General features: G+C 40.9%; 1 protein-coding gene across 1 annotated transcript; it reads left to right on the top strand.

The window, feature by feature from the left end:
* Nucleotides 1-904: 904 nt before the first annotated feature.
* rbpjl (recombination signal binding protein for immunoglobulin kappa J region-like) lies at nt 905-14927 on the top strand. The gene is made up of 12 exons (XM_030779073.1): nt 905-950; nt 2592-2683; nt 5553-5776; nt 6121-6191; nt 7558-7673; nt 7932-8106; nt 8810-8947; nt 9758-9873; nt 10921-11061; nt 12510-12665; nt 13054-13157; nt 14654-14927. The coding sequence occupies exons 1-12, from the start codon at nt 905-907 to the stop codon at nt 14925-14927; spliced, it is 1653 nt and encodes a 550-aa protein (XP_030634933.1).
* Nucleotides 14928-19358: the final 4431 nt, after the last annotated feature.

Genomic DNA, 19358 nt, shown 5'->3' with positions numbered 1-19358 from the left:
AACAAAAAAGCACATGTCAGTGACATGTTGAAAATGAGTTAATTTAAAATACTTGCACGTGTTTTTCCCTTTGGGAATGAGACCAGTCATGCAACTTTCATCCTCTACATGGCAAAAAAAACCCTCAAGGAACAGTTGTTGTTGTAATAACAGTTGTAATCACTGTAATCGTGATTACAATGATTGATTATAGGTTAACCACTTGTGGTAGATTTACCTGCTGTTATGTCTGCTAATTTGAAGCAGTCACAGGTAATTTGAGCTTTGGGTACAGTTCTGTTCATGAAAGCAATCTACACAAGTGTCAGATGGGTGTTAATGATTCGTAACAACGATTAGACAACATTATAGCAGTAAAATTGCAGTAATGTTGGTTCTTATTATACAGGCAACAACACCCGCAGTAGTCTTCTTTTTTTGCTTTCAAACTTCAGACACCCAGTCGTCCTCCCCAAAAACCTACAGCTATTGTCTGGAAATGTGGACCTCCTTTTGGACGCAACTTCAGTGTGCATGTGTGTGGAAGTGCCTGTGTGCATGGACTGTCTCTTAATCACTGGCTCACTTGTGTTTGCTAAGCAAGAGCAGTGTGTGAACTGCACACCTGAACAGCAGGTGATAATCTCCAAAGGCAAACATACAGAAGGATGAACACACTCCCTTAGGACTGATAAAGGCTCAAAAGCTAGAGTTGTGGGGGGGGGGGGGGGGGGGGGGGGGGGGGGGGTCAGGTGTGTGTGCTCTTAGTAAACTATACTCCACACAGGCTTCAGTTTCATTGGAAACAGTCGAAGGATTAGACTGGTGGAGGAAGAGAGATCTATACCAAGAGTCTATACAAGCTAACAGGTTGATGGGCAGTCACTCTGCAGAACACTGAGACCGTTCTGAAGAGAGACATGATATGCAGGACCAAAGAGAACCAGACTCAAGCCTGGACAGGGGCAGAGGTGAGTCAAGGGAACAGCCATATGTTCAGTATGAATTACACGCATCAAGCAGCAGATTGACCAATTGTATGTAACATGTGAAACCTGAGGAAAAGAGGATGGGGGAGCAATACGTGAATAGAAAGGGATAGATGGAAACAAAGAGAGGTAAAACAGAGTGCTAAGTGGAGAAGGACTGAAAAAAGTTAACAGACTGAGAAAAGTGTGAAATAGATGACAGTGTGGAAATGGAGGGAGAGAGAGAGAGAGAGAGAGAGAGAGAGAGGAACTATGAATGGAGCACAAATGACTGTCTGAGGGAAAAGAGTAGTTATGAACCATTGAGTGACAGCTCCTCTGGAATCAAGACAACAGTGGTTTCCTGTTACCTGCAGAGGAACAGTGTACACCAGACTGACAGAGAGAGGGAGAGAGAGTGAGAGAGAACATTTCTTCAGGGCTTCTGTGAAGCCTTCAGTCTGTCTCAGCTAAACTGTTGAAACCACAGTAAATCACTAAAACCTTGGGGAGCACCATGGGGTAAACCTCCACAATGTCAACGTTCTTCTCAACTTCACATGGGGCACATGTAAAAAAAAAAAATAGTGAATGAGTCCGTTACTGAGCGCGCAGGATGGGGTGGGAGACCGAGGGGGACACGAGTGAAAATAACGATGTTTCTTTGGTTGAGAGTTGAATGACAGCTTCATGGCATACCCAGATTAAGAAACAGCAGCTTCTTGTTACTGCGTGGATTGAAAGCAGATGTGGGCTTTGCTACTGTTAGCAGTTTGATTGCGGCTTCATTTCCAGGCGCTCACTGTGCACCCTGACCCGCTTACCGAACTTCACAAAGAAATGCTCACAACAGCAGCACATGCGCCCGAAAATTACATATAAATGACTGGGGGGAACATATGATGTCAATTAAGGTATTTTAAAATCGTATGTCTGGAACACAAAAAGGTACCAGAGAACTTAACATGGTTTTAAAACAGGAGAAGAGGCACAACTTCAGAATGCTACATTCAGTTGTCAGTTTACGCACTATTCATTCAAGATCTCCCATGGTAAATGGTCCGTCAATGCAAGCGCTCTGTGTATAAATATAATTGGCTCTGGCTAAGAAGAATAAGGCTTTCGTCACATATAACTTTAATCTGTAAATAAAGGCGTTCGATTCTGACGCACAACTGTGAAAGCTGTCATGACTTTACCTCGTTGCCCTTATAGAGACTTCAACTCAGAGAAGAATTTAAACAGTCGGCATAATATAGCTGTGCACAAATTATCCGCCAGCTAAAACCAAAAGTGCACAGGAAACGAGTATTCTGATCCGTTACAAAATGAAGCCATCAATTTATCTCAAATATGATTCACCACTCAGGCTATGAGTTACTTTTAATTAAACGAACATACGCTAAAATTCATTAACGTTGCTTTAAGTAGCGTGAAACAGTCGTGGATTCATAAGTGGGACAAAACTCCTCTGGTCTGCCCTGTCACACATTACTATAGCAAGACACTGAATTTGAACACATTTTAAAATCTGAATACTTAACATTTGTGGAACAGTGTTCACATTTGGCCTAATATGGTGCTTCCTTGGTTTTCGTTCTCTTGGATGTTTTTGGTTCAGGTCTCCAAAGTGCGAACTCTCAGGATGTCTCACACTTGTACACACCTGCGGCTTCGCTCACTCACCTGACTACTGTTCAGGGGAGATCGGAGTCACGGCCCTCTGGATGGGACAGGTAAAAAGTTTTCCTCACGCAAATCTCCAAGCAAACACAGCGGTAGCTAAAAGTAGAAAGTTAGTGGTATCCAGCCCTCTCCAAGTGTCACCAGACTTGCGCACAGATCGCACCTCAGTGGTTTTCAAAGTATGTGTTAAAAATCGGAACCGTTTGTCCTTTTCAGGGAGTTGGTGGTCTATCTAAAGTATAATTCAGACACAGAATGAACCGGGCTGAGCTTGGGCAGGTATTAAATTCAGGCAGTTTGTTTAAAATGTAGTCCCCACCCCCTCTGAAAGTGGAACAGCGGGATGTCCTCTAGTGTTTTTGGTTGCCCAGCTATGAGGACCCAGCGCTATGCTGAATAGTGCATTAGTAGATGAATGCTGCATTTTGACTCTGACGTAAGTTTCCATGGAATCTTAGATAAAAAAGTGTGAAAGTGATTAATTAATACTAAGTAGATTCTAGAAATCATACGAATTATACATGTTAATACAAAATATCAATAAAATACCGCAGTATTTCCATAAAAACACACACACATACAAAGACACACATGTGTGTGTGTGTGCGTAATATGTACTTTTTTATATATATATAATTTTGGGCAAGTTTAAAGCATTGAAGCATTGCAGATGAATGCTAAGTTAGCTCCTCAGTCCCACTGTGTCTTCAGTGTGTGAAATAGCAGCAGGTCCACACCTTTGACCCTACGACCCCTGGGGAAAAATCCCTAATTAAACCATAGGCTCCACACTGTTTGGACAGACAGCTCAAACATAGTGTGAGTCCGGCATCTAGACGAGCTTACACATAGCGTTTACTTTGTTTGGGCTCTGCAGACAAAACATGTCTACATTTCCACAGGTCTCCAGTCTTCATGCCTTCGATTAGCAGGTCACATTGTATATATGGATTTAGGTGTCAACATTAACTGGTAAAACATACATCTCACAGTCAGCATTCTTTGTCTGACATAGAGAAAATGGGATAGAATTACTGTTAAGCGCACATCTTGACCTTTCAGTGTCCTAAGGTATAATCAGTGCTGTCTGAGTTTTGCGTGAGACCAGTCCAATAACATGTTCTTAGGACTTCTGAAACACAGCAAGAGTGTGCCATTTGCAATTAATGCTTCTCCATGTCCAAAAAAGCACCCCACAGTCTTGGTTTATTCCTTCTTTTCTTTCTTTCATCAAGAGCACTTGTCTTTTCTTCCCTTTTTTGACGTGTGGAAAATTGCCAGTCGCATTCCACCACTGGGAGCTGCTGGTTTGTGGACCTCAGTGTGTTGTTATTTGCAATAGGTGGGAACATTTTTGCAGGAGAAGAAAAAAACAGTGATGCCATTGTAATTGCCAAGAGAGCCATGAGAGAGTCTCTTTTAATGATATTTTATTCCTCTGGCACATTTTAATCAAGTATATTAAACTGGAGCATCTCCACAGTGAACCAGTGGTTCAGAATCACAGTGAATAACAGAACTATTAAAGATATTGTGTAGCCTGGTTTACAGTAATCTAGCCTGTTGTTTTTCATCGTTCAGTTTCCTTTTTCAGTGGTATTCTGGGAGACTTGCTTTAATTACAAACTAATCTCACATATTGCTGCAGTATTCAAAAGGTCAGTCAAAAATATGTGAGTGTTTTAGAGTTTCTTTTTTTTTTTTTTTTTAAGATATCCTAAGCCTCTAAAGTCCTTGTAGCCTTCTGTCCTCTTCTTCTTCTTCTTCTTCTTCTTCTTCTTCTTCTTCTTCTTCTTCTTCTTCCTCTTTTGAAAAAAAAGGGTTTAGGGGATGGTATGACAGAGAGTCAGTGTTTACAAATTGCAATCTCATTGTGCTGGCCAGCCTGGACTGGAGGAATGCAGTCATCTCTTTTTTTGGTGTAGAGGGAGATCAGATGTGAGCCATGTAAGTTCCTGTGTGAGGAGAGAGTCAAAGGTTTAATGGGGGCTACTTTTAAACAGTTGGCCACACTATAGCAGCTCAAATTAGTCAGTGAAAGCTAAGCTTAAGAAGTGAATCATCCCTTAGGCTGAATAGAGTCTGTGTTAGCCGTATGACTGACCATATAACACAGCTGTGGATACTGTCAACAGTACTCACCAAATCCTGGGATACAAAGACTTCACCACTGGACAGGCAGTGGATGGTGAAGTTAACTGAACGTAGTCCTGTTCACAGCCATCATGGATAGCCAGCCATTTTGAAGAGAGTTATGCCACTATATCCAGGTCTCACAAACCTTTTCCAGTAGAAGAAGATTCTGCAGTAACTGGATTTATTTACTGGAGGTGAACATGGAGACTTCTATTCTGACATGACCCCGCTGTCTTAAACAGCTCAAAGTAACACGGAAAATATTTCTGAAGTTTGGTCACATATTTCCGACAGTTATTAGTCATAAATAAAGTATACAGAGAATTTTCAAGCAGCCCTTGCTCCTGTTTTCATCATGACTTGTGAGCCAGTGAGATTTGACTTAAGCAGTTTGAGAGATGATGGCCAAGCAAAGGGCTTGAAGAACCTGAAGAACCCTCATAATATGCGTCTCTTTTCAAATGATCACACTCCCTTGGTCTCTGTTGGGATGTCGAGAGAATATCATACAAATTAGAACATTCTAGCACTCTAGATACAGAGAGGAAAGAAAGTGCTCTGTCTCTCTCTCTCTCTCTCTCTCTCTCTCTCTCTGTGTGTGTGTTGGAGGAGGCATGTTTGTGCATTTCTATTGTATTTCAGTCTTTTTATGCTTCAAGGCAATGGAGAGAGACAAAAGAACTGCACTGAGACTGACCTACTGTATCCTGAAATGACAAGTTTGCAAATGAATGTTTAGAAAGCACCATGTAAATATTTTCATCAGTGTGTGTACTCTCTCAGTTTGTAACCAGCCTCATGCTAAACTCAACACATGCGGGTAAACGAAGACCTTTTAAACCCAACAGCCTATGTCACACTTTCCACAGTGAGGTGAATCATGGTTTCTCACCGTTGCCACGGGTAACCCGGGACTCTGTGAGACAGTACTTACAGTTTCGACCCGACCAGTCTGTGTTCATTCTTCATGCAAAAGTTGCTCAGAAATCCTATGGGAACGAGAAAAGGTAAGAGATTTGTCTCTCAGTTGAGCTTCTAATGCCGTGACTGTGGATCGGGGAATACACTGAGAACCTCAGAACAGGTTCTAGTGCTAGTTCTAGACAAAAAATGAATTTGTTTCAACTGCCTTTGACCTTAATGACCTGATTTAACTGTGCTAAAGTAGATTTTTCCTAATTTCAGATGGTAATCTGCACCATTTATTCCAGCATAGTTATACTCTTGTATTAATCTTGTGATCCTGGACTCAACTCGTCCAAAAACTGTTATGTCCTGTCCAACAATGCATCTCTACTTCTCTCTCTCTCTCTCTCTCTCTCGCTCTCTCTCTCTCGCTCTTTGTTCTTAGGTTTTTCTGTCCTCCTCCCTGTGTTTACCTGAGTGGGCCAGGATGGAAACACAGACAAGAGCAGCTCAAAGGTGAGCTACCCTGTCAATCAATGAAAGTGTTGTATTCCATAGCATTTTATTTTAAAGTCATGCACAGGATGGAAGAAGACATTTTGAATATTTAATATTCTTTAATCAAAATGACTCCAGTTTACATGTGGCTTTGCTGTGAAGTCGTGTCAGAGGTAAGAGTTGGAGGGTATTTTTACTGCGTAGAGGCCAACTGGGTTAAATCTCTCTGTGCAAAGGATGTTCCAGTTGACTTATCTTTTTTTTTAATTTGGAAAAAAAGGACTTGAAGCAGCAGGTATTGCACTTTATTTGCTCTCCTGAGCAGACGGAGACATCAGTTCCCAGGAAGATTTCTCACGTGTTTAGAGTGCGGGAGTCCAAAAGTTCAAGTTTTCAATTTAATGCAATTTCATTTGTATGGTGCTTCTTTTTTTTTCACAAGATTCAGAAGTGGGAACCCATCCTCCTCTGGCTGGGACCACTAAACATCTTCCCTCTCTCTGAGCCAGCAAAAGTGGGGACCCCTCAGAGACAGACAGATATATCTCTCTGTGAGATGGATAAGTCACTGCACCACATCCCCAGGGTCCTACACCCCACCTGATAAACTTCCTCTAGAATTTTATCAATCCTACCTCAGGATGTGTCAAACAGGCAACCCCAGCAACAGGCTGGTGTATGGACCTCATTTACTGCCTGCTTCTCTGACATAAAGGGGATTGAGGACAGTAAAAGGTCATGGAGGGTCAGGAGTTCTCCTTTCTTGTCTGTTGAAGTATGAGAGTGCTCGTCTGAGACAGATGAGTTTGTCATTGTCAACGGCAGCCATGGCAGATGCTTTTGTCAGACAACAAAAATTACAACAGCATTGTCACAGCACTCTTTGTCCTCTAGCGCTGTCTGAATGAATCTTTACCAGCCTGAACACTCAAACCTGCTTTTTATGAGCTGGTGGAAGACTCTGGTCCTTTCCTCAGAATTTTAGGACTGAAATGGGCTCACAAAAGTGGAGAGTTGTAGAAATTTGTAGAAGTTCTGAGAAGGTGTAAGGTACTGATCATTTTCACTGTTCCTGGTATACCAGCTCTCGTTTTAATCTCATCTGAACAATGCACTTTTTAAATCTAACATGTGAATGTATGCATCTTCATTTCCTTTATGTTAATGAATAAAGGAAACCTTAAAAGTCTCCTTTTCCCTTTTTGCTCTTCTCTTCTCTTCTCTCCTCCTCTCTTTTCGTGTTGCTGAATAATGAATTATGTGCTGCTGTACAGGATATGGTCAAAAGGATTTTATTTAGGGAAGTACTTTTATTTTATTGTGGTTGTTTTAATGAAGAAGTGCCAAAGGTCCAAAAGCCTGATCTGTCTTTTCTCCTGTCTAGGATCCAATGCGGGTGAATCAGGCTGTCGCCTGTGTGGGTACATGGGTCTGGATAACAGCGGTGGGCCACAGACAGACAGCCTAAAGCTCAGCTTTGAGGAACAGGCTGACAGGAGGGTGAGACTTATAAACCTGAGCCTGAAGTATGTGTTTTAAGGTGAAGAGGCTGCAGTATTTTATGAAGGAGCAAGGCTTCCCTGTTTAAAGAGAAACTTTGAAACTCTCTGATATATTTGCCCAGACACTGTTAAAGAGGAATATATCATAGGGATATGTTTTCCCAACTAACCAGCGATCATCATAATCTTTCTCCCTCTCTCCCCCTCTTCTCCCCCCCCCCCCCCCCCCCCCCCCCCCCCCCCCTCTCTCTCTCAGATGTTTGCCTGTGCAAAGACCCTGTATATATCAGACACAGATAAACGGAAGCACTTCCGTCTGCTGCTGAGGTTGTTCTTCAGTAGTGGACAGGAAATTGGCTCGTTCCAAAGTAATCTGATCAAAGTCATCTCCAAGCCCTCTCAGAAGAGACAGTCCATGAAAAACGCAGACTGTAAGTGACTGTGTGTGTGTGTGTGTTCATGTAAGTGTGTATATTTGTGGCTATGACTTGCAGGTCAAATTGGTAGACTGGCACTAGTGGTCAAGAGAAAAGGAGTCTCTGTGTCTGTGAGAGTGTGTGTGTGAAAGTGTGTGTGTGTTTGTGTCTAAATGTGTCTATGTGTGCTTGTCTGAGAAAGTGAGATGGGCTGAACAAATCAGGGGCGGTACTGTGCAGAAACAGGCTGCTGCAAAGGGAGGCCAGACCTTTGACCTTTGATCCATGACCTTTTGACCTAAGAGCATACACTTTCTGTTGACATCAGCTCTCCCTTTCCAAAAAGAAAACAGAGAGAGAAAAAAGATACCATTAATGTTTGACAGCTGTGACTCAGTGAAGTGAAGTAACATTGACTTTTTTTACATTTCTGTGAGCAAGTGCACATCTTATACTGTCTGTTTAAACCAAATTAGACATCCATTTAAACACAATGATGATGAGAGCAGTAAGTCAGAGTGTGGGGAAGGAATGTAACCTGTCTTCTTGGACTTTTCATGCCAACAGCAGGCCTCTCTCACTCTCTCTCCCTCTCTTTCTCTCTCTCATATTCTGTACAGTGTCAGTTCTTTGTGTACAGTTATGTCTCTGTAAACCTGAGATAATTTTCTCATAGTGTGTGTGTGTGTGTGTGTGTGTGTGTGCCTGTGTGTTGCAGTGTGTATATCCTCAGGCTCCAGAGTGTCACTGTTTAACCGTCTCAGGTCTCAGACGGTCAGCACACGTTACCTGGCTGTAGAGGACGGGGTATTTGTGGCCAGCGCTAGACAATGGACTGCCTTTACTGTTATATTAGGTTTGCAGTTTTACACTCATCATACATTCAATCTAAGACTCTCTCTCTCTCTCTCTCTCTCTCTCTCTCCCTCCCTCCCCCTGAAAAATTGCGTTGAGGTCACAAAAACATTTTACCCTTCTTCTGTTTTGTCGTGATTATTGTTCATCCGCTATTCTCATCCTCCCATTAGACTGAAATGACTTCCTCCACTGTTGGCAGTGAAGAGAGTGACAACATCTAGAGACCAGTCCTGTGTTCAGTCTTCTACCTAATACAATAGAGCCTGAATTAGTCTTTCATAGTCTTTGAAGTCTCAAGCTTGGAATGAAAATGGGGAAAGTTCTTACTTTTTCCTGTCTCACTTAATGGCCAAAACATGGCATGCAGATGTGCACTTGCAACAAAGATGAAGACCTGCATTGCCTGATATTGCCAAATATGGCAATATCACAGCTTTGGGCTCCATCAGTTCTCATTTCTCCTCTATTTATTAATTTAATTTTATTGAAAAACTGAGGAAAAGTCAGAAAAAGCGACCTTACTGCACTCTGTCTACATAACTTTTAATTGTTGCTGCTTTATTTTATTTTATTTTATTTTCATTTTAACTGATTTCTACAATTTGGCCCACAAACATGCCATTATAGAAAGGTGTATATAAAAAGTAACTTTGTACAAGGCTAAATAAATAAGAATAAAATAAACATAAAAGAAAGAAAAACTTCATTGTGAGGACAAGAATAAATGACCCCCCCCCCTTCTCTCTCTCTCTCTCTCTCTCTCTCTCTCTCTCTCTCTCTCTATCTCTCTCTCTCTCTCTCTCTGCAGTGGAGGAGCAGCAGCAGTCTGAGCCGAGTGACTACTCAATGTGTGAAGGGTACATCTGCTATGGCTGCGTAGTTCAACTCATCTGCACAGACTCAGGGGTTGCTTTGCCACCAATGGTAAAGCATGCTTACTCCCACAATATTTACGTAATCCAACCAAGACATGGACAACTACATTTTCCTTAGTCCCACTAAGATATCATCAACCTAATCAAATGCTATGAGAAATTACATTCAACTTTAGTTTCAATTTTCAACTTTAGCGAATATTGCACTGAATAAATATTATTTCCCAGCCATTTAGCCGATTAGAGAAACTCTGAGTTTCCTTTTGGGTTATTCACAACAAAAATTAGGCGTGGTGAATCCAGTTTTGTACCACATTATTTCTGTTTTGTTTAAATTAAAATACTTTGCGGTCCGTCGTTTCATTGCGTTTGTATTTTTTGGGGAAATCTGCTCACGCAAAACGTGCGTCACTATTTGCTGATTTAACGCTCTGCAGCAGAAAGGTCGTTGTTTTAGTAGCACAGTGAGCAGTTTTGCTAACTTACCGTCATGGCACAGATCTCCATGTGTTTTTGTAGTTATGGTAAATTGCTGACAGGTATGTTTTTTGAAGGTCAGTGTATTTTCATATTTGAGCGTGGGCTGTTTTATACGTTTATGTATGCTTCTGATATCGCTACTAGACTCTTAGAGAAACATAGAATGAAAACAGTTGGCCATTTTGTGGCGAACCTCTTTCTGTAGCTCAGTCACGTGGTTATGGAGCCAGGTGCAGTGGTGCATGTTATGGGTTAGTCATACCTCTACTTCCTCTGTGTAGACTGGAGTTTTTCAATTTAACTCATGAATAGCCACTAAATCTCACAAATTTAAAGGCAAACAATTCAGGCATAGACACAATGCAATATGAGAATGAGAGGTTTCTTGTAGCATTCCTGTTGCCACTTTTAAACAACACACTATTGAGGATGAATTCTGCCAAATCTTGCAATTTTTTTTTTTTGATCTTATGTTTTTTAATTTAACAATAGTGACCAACCCCATACATATGGATAATCATCGTGAAAAAAGTTTTGTTCACTTTCAATGGTGGTTTGGGTTTAACGGGAAAATATCTCTATCTCTATCTAAAATATGGTTTGTCATTGATCTCAGGTGATCCGTAAGGTTAACAAGCAGTTTGCGTGCCTGGACGTGGATGAGCCTGTGTCCCAGCTTCATAAGTGTGCCTTTCAGTTCAAGGACAGCAACCAGATGTACCTGTGCCTTGCCAATGAGAAAATCATCCAGTTCCAGGTGAACACCAGACACAGACGTTCAGTAGAGGAACATCTTCATAAACCATGCATGATATCCGTTTCTCTCGAATCAACAGCTGGTGTCCAGTTAAAACCAGTCAGACTTAATGCTGTAAACTTAGTTAAACCTTCATCACTGTTTCTGTCAGAAGAAGTATAAAAAATACAAATAATAGTCACTGTTATTATTAATTAACTAGAAAAACTGCTTTTAAATCCCTTTAAAAGCAGTCTGAAATATAAAAAGAATGTCATGGCTATTCATGAGAATGTAACAGTCCACATCTATGTCAACACAAAACAGAGAGCAGTTGAACTCAGGTTTTGACTAATTTCAGGCTTATTGCCATGGAATAACAAAATATCTGCTTTTGATAAGTAGTCATTTTTACAACAACGCCACATGTGGATTAAAATGGCTAGTGTGAAATCCCTCAGTGATGCATGAAGGCATTTAAAACAATGGGAACGGAACGCTTGGGTTGCTGGCACAGACAGCCTGTGAGGATTCTGTTATCTCAACCCACTTGCCACAGAAGCTCAACTGAGAAAGATGACGTTGAGCTGACAGCCGATACTTGTTCTGGGGCAGAAAAGGGTGACAGATCAGGATCATGTGTTAATGAAAGTGCTGTTTAAGTGTCTGTGGTGTATGATAGATATGTTTTTGTTTTGAGGTCCTTTAAAACACTGAACCAACTCTTAGCCATACAAGGCAAGGTTAGTATTGTGTAAGACAGATGTAAAACACTGACAAACTACTTCACCTTAAGTTTGACATGCACACACAGCAAATTCATAAACAAGTAGACACAGGGTACCCTTGCCGTGTACTTTAAGCACATAATTTACAATGTTCTGTCCCTAAAGCAGTCTGCCTCCCGAGACAGGAATGTAGAAATGAACCTTAAAAACTCTAGCGTCTGCTGTGATAACAGCGTTAGCTCCAGGAGAACGTCTTAAATGAGTGGTTCCTGAGGCTAATCTTTAAAAGTCCCATCCATCTCAGGGTGGTGTCTGAGAGACAGATGTATGAGATGGGAAGACCAGCCTTGAAAGTTTAGGGGACATGCCAGCAGCTGTCTACAACACAAATTGAGCCCATAGAAAAAATATCAGTCAAAACAACTGTCTGTACCTAGCAAATGAAAAGTCATCAATGTCATCAACAGTATTTTAAGTTAAATAACTATTTTTAAAAGATAATATCCCAGGGGTTGTCTTCTTGTTGACAGATGATCCTTGATCCTCTTTCTTCTCTCTCTCTCTCTCTCTCTCTCTCTTTCTCTCTCTCTCATTCCCCTCCTCCTGTTTTCTAACTCTGTCCCTTTCCATCTGTACCTCACTATCTATCTATCTATCTATCTATCTATCTATCTATCTATCTATCTATCTTTCTGTCTGTCTGTCTGTCTGTCTGTCTGTCTGTCTGTCTGTCTGTGTCAGGCGTCTTTGTGTCCTAAGGACAGCAGTCGGGAACTGCTGAATGATGGTTCTTGTTGGACCATCATTGGCACAGAGGTGGTGGAGTACACGTTCAGTGAGAGTCTAACCTGTTCTCCAACCTCCATCAGCCCTGTTCCTGTCATCACTGCCCTTGAGGTGAGCATTCAGTGGTGTAGCCAAGATGTGATTCATTCCACCAACTGGTTGTGCCTCTGCCTTTTGAATGCTATTTTGCCAGTATAGACTCTCAGAATGCAAACATCAGTTACCATAACAAAACCAATTTAACCAAATTTATTTACTGAATTTAATTTATTACCAAATTTAACCACATTTCGAAAAGACATGGTTATGACAGCAGATGAAAGCCTTTATGACCGGTGTAAATGACCTTATGACTGAACCAATCAGAAAAAAAACACAGGATACACAAAAGAGTGAACATAAGAGCTACAACAATTTACAAACAGTAATTTAAAATACATTTAGAAACAAATCAAAAGAAAACTCGAAATTGAAATACATCATTTTTTGTGCAATTCAGTTAAACGGAGGCGGACATGTAGCCATGCTGGAATTACACGGGGAGAACTTCAGTCCACATCTGAAGGTCTGGTTTGGAAACATGGAGGCAGAGACCATGTTTAGGTGAGTCCTGGAAAAATCCTGCCCCTCCTTTATTAGAGCATGACACAGTCTTTAAAGTGGTTGTCAAGGATATATTTTTGAAGACTAGGACAGCTTTCCTAACACCTTTTGAATTTATAAGAGCCCAACTACAAACTTGTTGCCACAAGCAGTGCCTAATTTTTATTTTTTACTTTGGAACCATGAATTAGTTGGTCAAATAGTTGGGTCTCTGTCCCTCTCGTTAAGCATGGCCCAGTTACGTTTTTATGACTGTCCCCGGGTGAAATTTGAATATTACGGCCCTCACCAATAAGCAGTTGGAATGGTGCACTCTTCAGTTTACCACTTCCTCTGCATTCCTGTAAACCTCAGGAATCCCCAGTGTAACACAGCCCTGCTGTTGTCTAATAGGCCAAAGAATTAGGGACTCCTTGCTCATTAAGGGAAAAAATACTACCCAAATGTGTTTGGAGTTCACTTGTGGAAAAGAGAGAGGGATATTGGTCCCTCTTTGTTGTACAACAGTGGTAATGAAAAAAAAACTTCATAAATTATTACTTGGCACTTTCTCCTGGGATGCTTTTGTACTTGGTGGTGACACATTGTAAGTTTTCTTCTTCCCCTAACATAATTTCACTTTTCATAACTCACTGCCAGACAAAACCAATGTGTGATTATAATTTAAATTTTAAAATTGTAATTGTCAAAAGACCAAAAATGACAAATCATTTCAGAAACAGGACTGAATGAGTATAAAGTCATTTCGCTAGAACTCATACAACCAAAGCTCTGTTTCTGTCTGTCCATTTCTCTCCTAAGTTTGACCCAGGCTGTGTGAGACATGGACTAGGGATGGGGGAAGTTTACTGTGGATAAAGGGGTCATGACATTTACCTGCCCAAACTGCAGACTGGGTTGCAGAACCTTGTAGGCCTTGTTTAAAATTAATGTTAGTGCCAAGCATCAGATATCACCACAAGTCCTCATCTCTTCACTAAGAGTGACAAAGGTCCCAGCAAACTAGCGATATACATCTATAGAAATGCAGAATGACAGTTTAAGAGAATGTTAGGTTCTAATATGTATTCAACTTTTCCTTCATTACACATACAGTTTGAAATGATGAGGCTATAATATCTCTAAGTGACCAAGGAGACAGCAAACTAGTAACATTTTCAAATGTTCAGAGGTGAAAACAGAATGAAAGCCATGATACAATTACAGGTAAAGTGGTGACAGTGGAAAAAATAAAAGCAATGAAAAGGTCTCTCTCTCCCTTTTCTCCTGTTTTTCTTTCTTTGTCACTCTTTCTCTCTCTCTTCTTCTCCCATCTATCTCCTTCTCACAACTTTTCTCTCTTCTCTCTTCTTTCTCTCTCTTTCTTACCCCTTTTCACAACTTTTCTCTCTCTCTCTTCCTCCCCCAATTTCTCTCTCTCTTTTCTGCACTTTCCATCTCTTCATCACTCTCTCTCTCTCTCTCTCTCTCTCTCTCTCTCTCTCTCTCTCTCTCAGGTCACCGAGGTCCATGCTGTGTGTGGTCCCAGATGTGTCTGTGTTCAGTGGGGAGTGGAGGTGGCAGAGGAGACCCATCACTGTCCCCCTGTCACTGATACGTGTCGACGGCCTTATCTACCGCACTTCCTTCTCCTTCACCTACACCCCCGAACACAGCACTCCCTCACTGCCTCTCACCGGAGCAGAGAGAGCTCCAGACTCCGACACACTCATTCACACCATCCACCAGGAATTCACACGGACTAATTTTCACTTATTCATGCAAAGCTGAGCATTCACTCTCTCTCTTTCACAATCTGAGCCTGTTCTGCTGGGCTGCAGTGACACTGCTAACTGATGACTGGGAGACCAGGAAAGTGGAGTGTTATTTAAGTCCATTCACTTTTTTGCTGTTTTTCTAACTGTCCTGCACAGGTGATAAATGTATAGTGTATAACAGTAATAAACATTGTGTAACAAGTCAGTACAGTACAGTAATAAACATTGTGTAACAAGTCAGTGGTCTTAGCTTCCTGATACTGATGGACAGACATATAGGAAGTTTTCTACTTTCTTTGTCATTTTGTCTGAATGAACATATCTCTGTGACCTGACACATGTAAAAGGTAACCACATCCAATTTGTCAAGTCTTACCATTTAAAACTTCGTTCTCTATTTCTTCTACAAGAATGGAAAGTGCTTACAATGTACATTTTCTTTTAAATTTTAGTTCACATATTCACATATGAATACACAGCCTAGATTCAAAAGTGCACTCTTAATAAGATATCATAGTATCAGTGGATAAACCTGAAAAATGTCAAAAATAACACCTTAGATTATGTTTTCATTGTCCACTGATCTGAACTGTCTCAGCTTGGGCTCTGTAATGATGGAGAGAAAATGAGGGCAGTCCTCCCTAGCACGTAATAGAGTTAATCTTACTAGACATGCTTGTGTGTACCATAAAATGTTTCATAAATTTTAACAGCATTCTACATTTGGCTTGATTTACGTCTGGCATGAACAGGGAATACATTTGTCTGAGTGACTGGAAAAGAAATAAAGAGTAGCAGTGGCTCATCAGGTCTCAGTTTATTGTGAAACAGCAATACAACAAAAAGCTTGTAATTTTACTGGAATTCACTAAGAAGTGAGTGAGAACCTCTTTAACCCTGTGAAGCATTCTCATTTACCTTTGTCAAACATTTGCACCAGTCACTGAGACTGTTAGCGACAGATCGCTAAAACAGCCACTACTGACGCATCACCGTCCAATCAAACAGTGATGTTTTGCACTGCAGACTGGTTGGTTTCTAGGGTAGTGTATTTGAGTGTATTCAGCAGATAAATATCAAGGGATTTTATTTAGCTTATTTGAGTGGCTTATGTAAATGTTTCTGAACTGTACACAGCCTAGCCAAATGTATGAGAACAAATTCGCTCTCAGTTTACTCACACACACTGTTGTCATTTACAGAAAAAACAAAGACAATCAGCATACTGTGTTTCAATTTTATGTCATGGAAAGGTTCTATCACTCTTACTGTGGTTCATGGTATTGCGATCATAAAAGAATCAAACTACGTTATTAAACTTTGCATATTGTATAATACCGTTTACATAAGTGTTCTGTGAATGTTTCAACTTACTGTAGATACAAATCCTAACACTGTGAATTTCATTGGCGTACAGTGTTCCTTTTCCTGTTATAGCCCTATTATGCTGAGATAAAATAATGAACTTCAATTGAAAAAGTGAGGTGAATGAGTAAGGTCTATAGTTAACATCCTGTCAGAGTTGATCTGTTAACTAATATAATGTCATGATATCCATATGCAAAGGCACTGTGGATATATGCTGACAAATATGTTTGTATTTATCAGTTAGTTTTTTAGATATTTTTTGAGAAACTCAGATGTAATGTGGAGCGTAAAACTCTTTTGTAACGTTGGGTTTGCTGTGCCCTTCTCACAGTTAAGGCTTGATTTGCCAGTTTGGCTGAGTGTGTCATGTGACTCACTGGCTTTAACCAATAGAATCACTTTACCATTTACAGAAGATTCTACTTATTTTACTTAGTGTGATTAGTCTGTGTGTCATAAGAACACAAAACCTGAATTTGGTTTAAGTGCTCTTGCTGTTGTCCATAATAACTGCCACTAATGCTAGCACAAGTTTTACTATATTGCGGCTTCAATCGCAATGAATTTTGCAGACATTTCTCAGGGCTTAACTTTACTCTGGCTCTTCTAAAAGTTTTCTTCTCAAAAATTTGTTTTCTTTGGCTCTTTCTCTTCAAAAAGGTTCTCAGTTACTAAAGTAGCAGTGTTTTGGGTATAGAGGTTTATGCGTGCACATGAATGCACGCGTGTGTGTGTGTGTGTGTGTGTGTGTGAGTGTGTGTGTGTGTGTGTGTGTGAGTGTTACAGCACACTATGGCTTTGAGTTGGGAGGTGCCCTAGGCCACCCAGCAGAACAATGTTACCTTGTAGTGAAGCCCGTCCAAGCCCACAGGGTCATGCTATAAGGTTAGCCCTAACTCTGGCTTTACCTTAGGCGCGTTTCTATTGAATTCCAGGGTTCAGTAACGCGTGCAAGCAAGCAGCCACTGAAGAGAAACCAGTGTCTTAGGGTACTTCATAATATTTTGGGTAATTGACATTCTTTACATGCATGTACCATTCTATGGGACCGAATTTTTTTAAAGAGCCTTTTGCTCTTTCTTTACAATCATGTGTGTATTTGTTGCAGTAGTTTTAGGTGTTTTCAAACACTTCATGAATCAGAACACATAGGCTGTAGCCTTTATTATTAACACTACATACACCGAATGTCATATACAGCATCCAGACTTGTTGGTGCTATTAGTATGTAACAACTGTGTTATTATGTCATTTCTCTCAACTTTTTGGAAGATTAGAAGACTTTCGGCATTGGTCAGATGGAATTACATAACTTGGGAGTTCATATTCTTACACAAAGCTCAGCATTATGCTCATGAGTCTACATAAGTACAAAAATCAACATCAAAGACCAAAGATTGGCACCTTCTCCATCTGCAGTGTTGAAATAAGCTACTGGTGTGTGCGTGCATGCGTAAATGTGTGTGTGTGTGTGTGTGTGTGTGTGTGTGTGTAAGAGAGCAGGAGAGAGCAGGAGAGAGCAGGAGAGAGAGAGAGAGAGAGAGAGAAATTGTCTTTGGGGAATCAAGAGGCATGTATCCCTTTTCCTTTCCCTCCTTACTAAGGCAAACATACGTGAGAGGGCTAGGCTGGGGTAGAACATCCTGCTAATCTTTGTCATGTGTACAAGAATTAAAACACACCTCAGGGTTCATATTCACACTAGAGCAGAACCACGATGAGGGATGAAGACCATGAAAGAAGCTATTATTGAACCATCTCACTTGCCCCCCCCCCCCCTCCCCAAACCTGTTTATGTAACAGTCGTATTATCCCCACCCCTGAAGCAAAATCACCTTTCTCTTCTCATTATAAGGAAAAAGCTTACTGCTTGTCATTACACAAAGCAAATTCAATGCAACAATTGTATTTCCACTGTACTCTTTGTTTGCTCAGAATGATACCAAAACCTTTGTAGAAATCTGACAATAAAACTTTACATAACTTTTTTTATTCTCATTTCCCCAAAGCCCTGTCCTTAAGCCCTCAGGTCTTGCTGTCAGTATCATGTGGAGAATAAAGAGGCTTTTGTCCTGGGTCCTCTTTATCTACCAGGTCTTTCTCTGATACATCACCACTCTTCCATCACACTGTACAACACTGCATTCTCCCTTGGCTGAAGGGGAGGGCTGCTGATTGACAGGTGGCTCACAGTAGGGTCCTCCTGAAAGTCGCTGTCCAGCAGGAATTTGAGCAGAGATGAGAAACTACGGAGAGAATGTTCTTGGGGTTGGCTTCCCTGATCCCATGTCACTCAAGGCCAAAGCTCATCCAATTACTTTGGCATGGTCCGCAGACCACAGTGGACACGGTGGGATTGCTAGGAAAACTACTTAAGTATATACAAATCCAGGCATGTAAGTAAGCATTTAACATCATTATACAGGTTTACATGGCACACAGTTCTGATGGAAAACTGGATTCTTAAGGTGTTCGTAGGTAGCTGTGAGGCCCCAGTCCAGAAACGAATGATTATTTAAAGTACAAGTATTTAAAGAAGACTCACCGTTATTCCAGACGCTACGATGGGCCCTGCGGATTTCTTTTATCAATACAGATTACAAACTGCATCAAACCATGGTGGTGTATGGCATGAGAAAACCTGATACGTGTGAAATTCGAGATAGTAGCTGTTTGAAACCAGGATTTCATGGCAGAGAGTTTTCTTTTTTCAGTCTTAAATCCATCTTATTAACCTGAGATGTTCATGTTGTTCCAAGCAGAGCGAGTTATAAAGGTGTCACCGTACTGAAGAGTTATGTTAAAGTTGAATCCATAGATGGGTTTAGAGAGAGAGAGGCTTGTGCCTCAGTCATGTATCACTCAGCAGATGTCTCAAAGAGAAGCACATTCCTCACAGAACTACAGACCCATCATTACCACACTGTTCATCCCTACTGACCTGTGTAAATTCCAGTTGTTCTCCTGTTTGTGCAGAATTTAGCAAATTTTTTGGAAGGGACACAGACGTTTACTGAAGGTTACCGTAAGGTTTTTGGTCAATTGAATGTGAGGAAAGATGGGAGAGACAGTAAAT

This window comes from Chanos chanos, chromosome 7, assembly GCF_902362185.1.
Source record: "Chanos chanos chromosome 7, fChaCha1.1, whole genome shotgun sequence".
In the NCBI taxonomy this organism is placed as follows: Eukaryota; Metazoa; Chordata; class Actinopteri; order Gonorynchiformes; family Chanidae; genus Chanos; species Chanos chanos.
Note: the sequence above shows the minus strand (reverse complement) of the source record. Positions and strands in the feature narration are given on the sequence as shown.

Excerpts from the sequence above, each read along its gene's own strand:
- rbpjl (XM_030779073.1), top strand. The coding sequence starts at position 905 with ATGCAGGACCAAAGAGAACCAGACTCAAGCCTGGACAGGGGCAGAG. Across the intron at positions 6,192-7,557 it reads CAGACAAGAGCAGCTCAAAG|GATCCAATGCGGGTGAATCA; the intron begins GTGAGCTACCCT and ends TCTCCTGTCTAG. Across the intron at positions 8,107-8,809 it reads GTCCATGAAAAACGCAGACT|TGTGTATATCCTCAGGCTCC; the intron begins GTAAGTGACTGT and ends TGTGTGTTGCAG.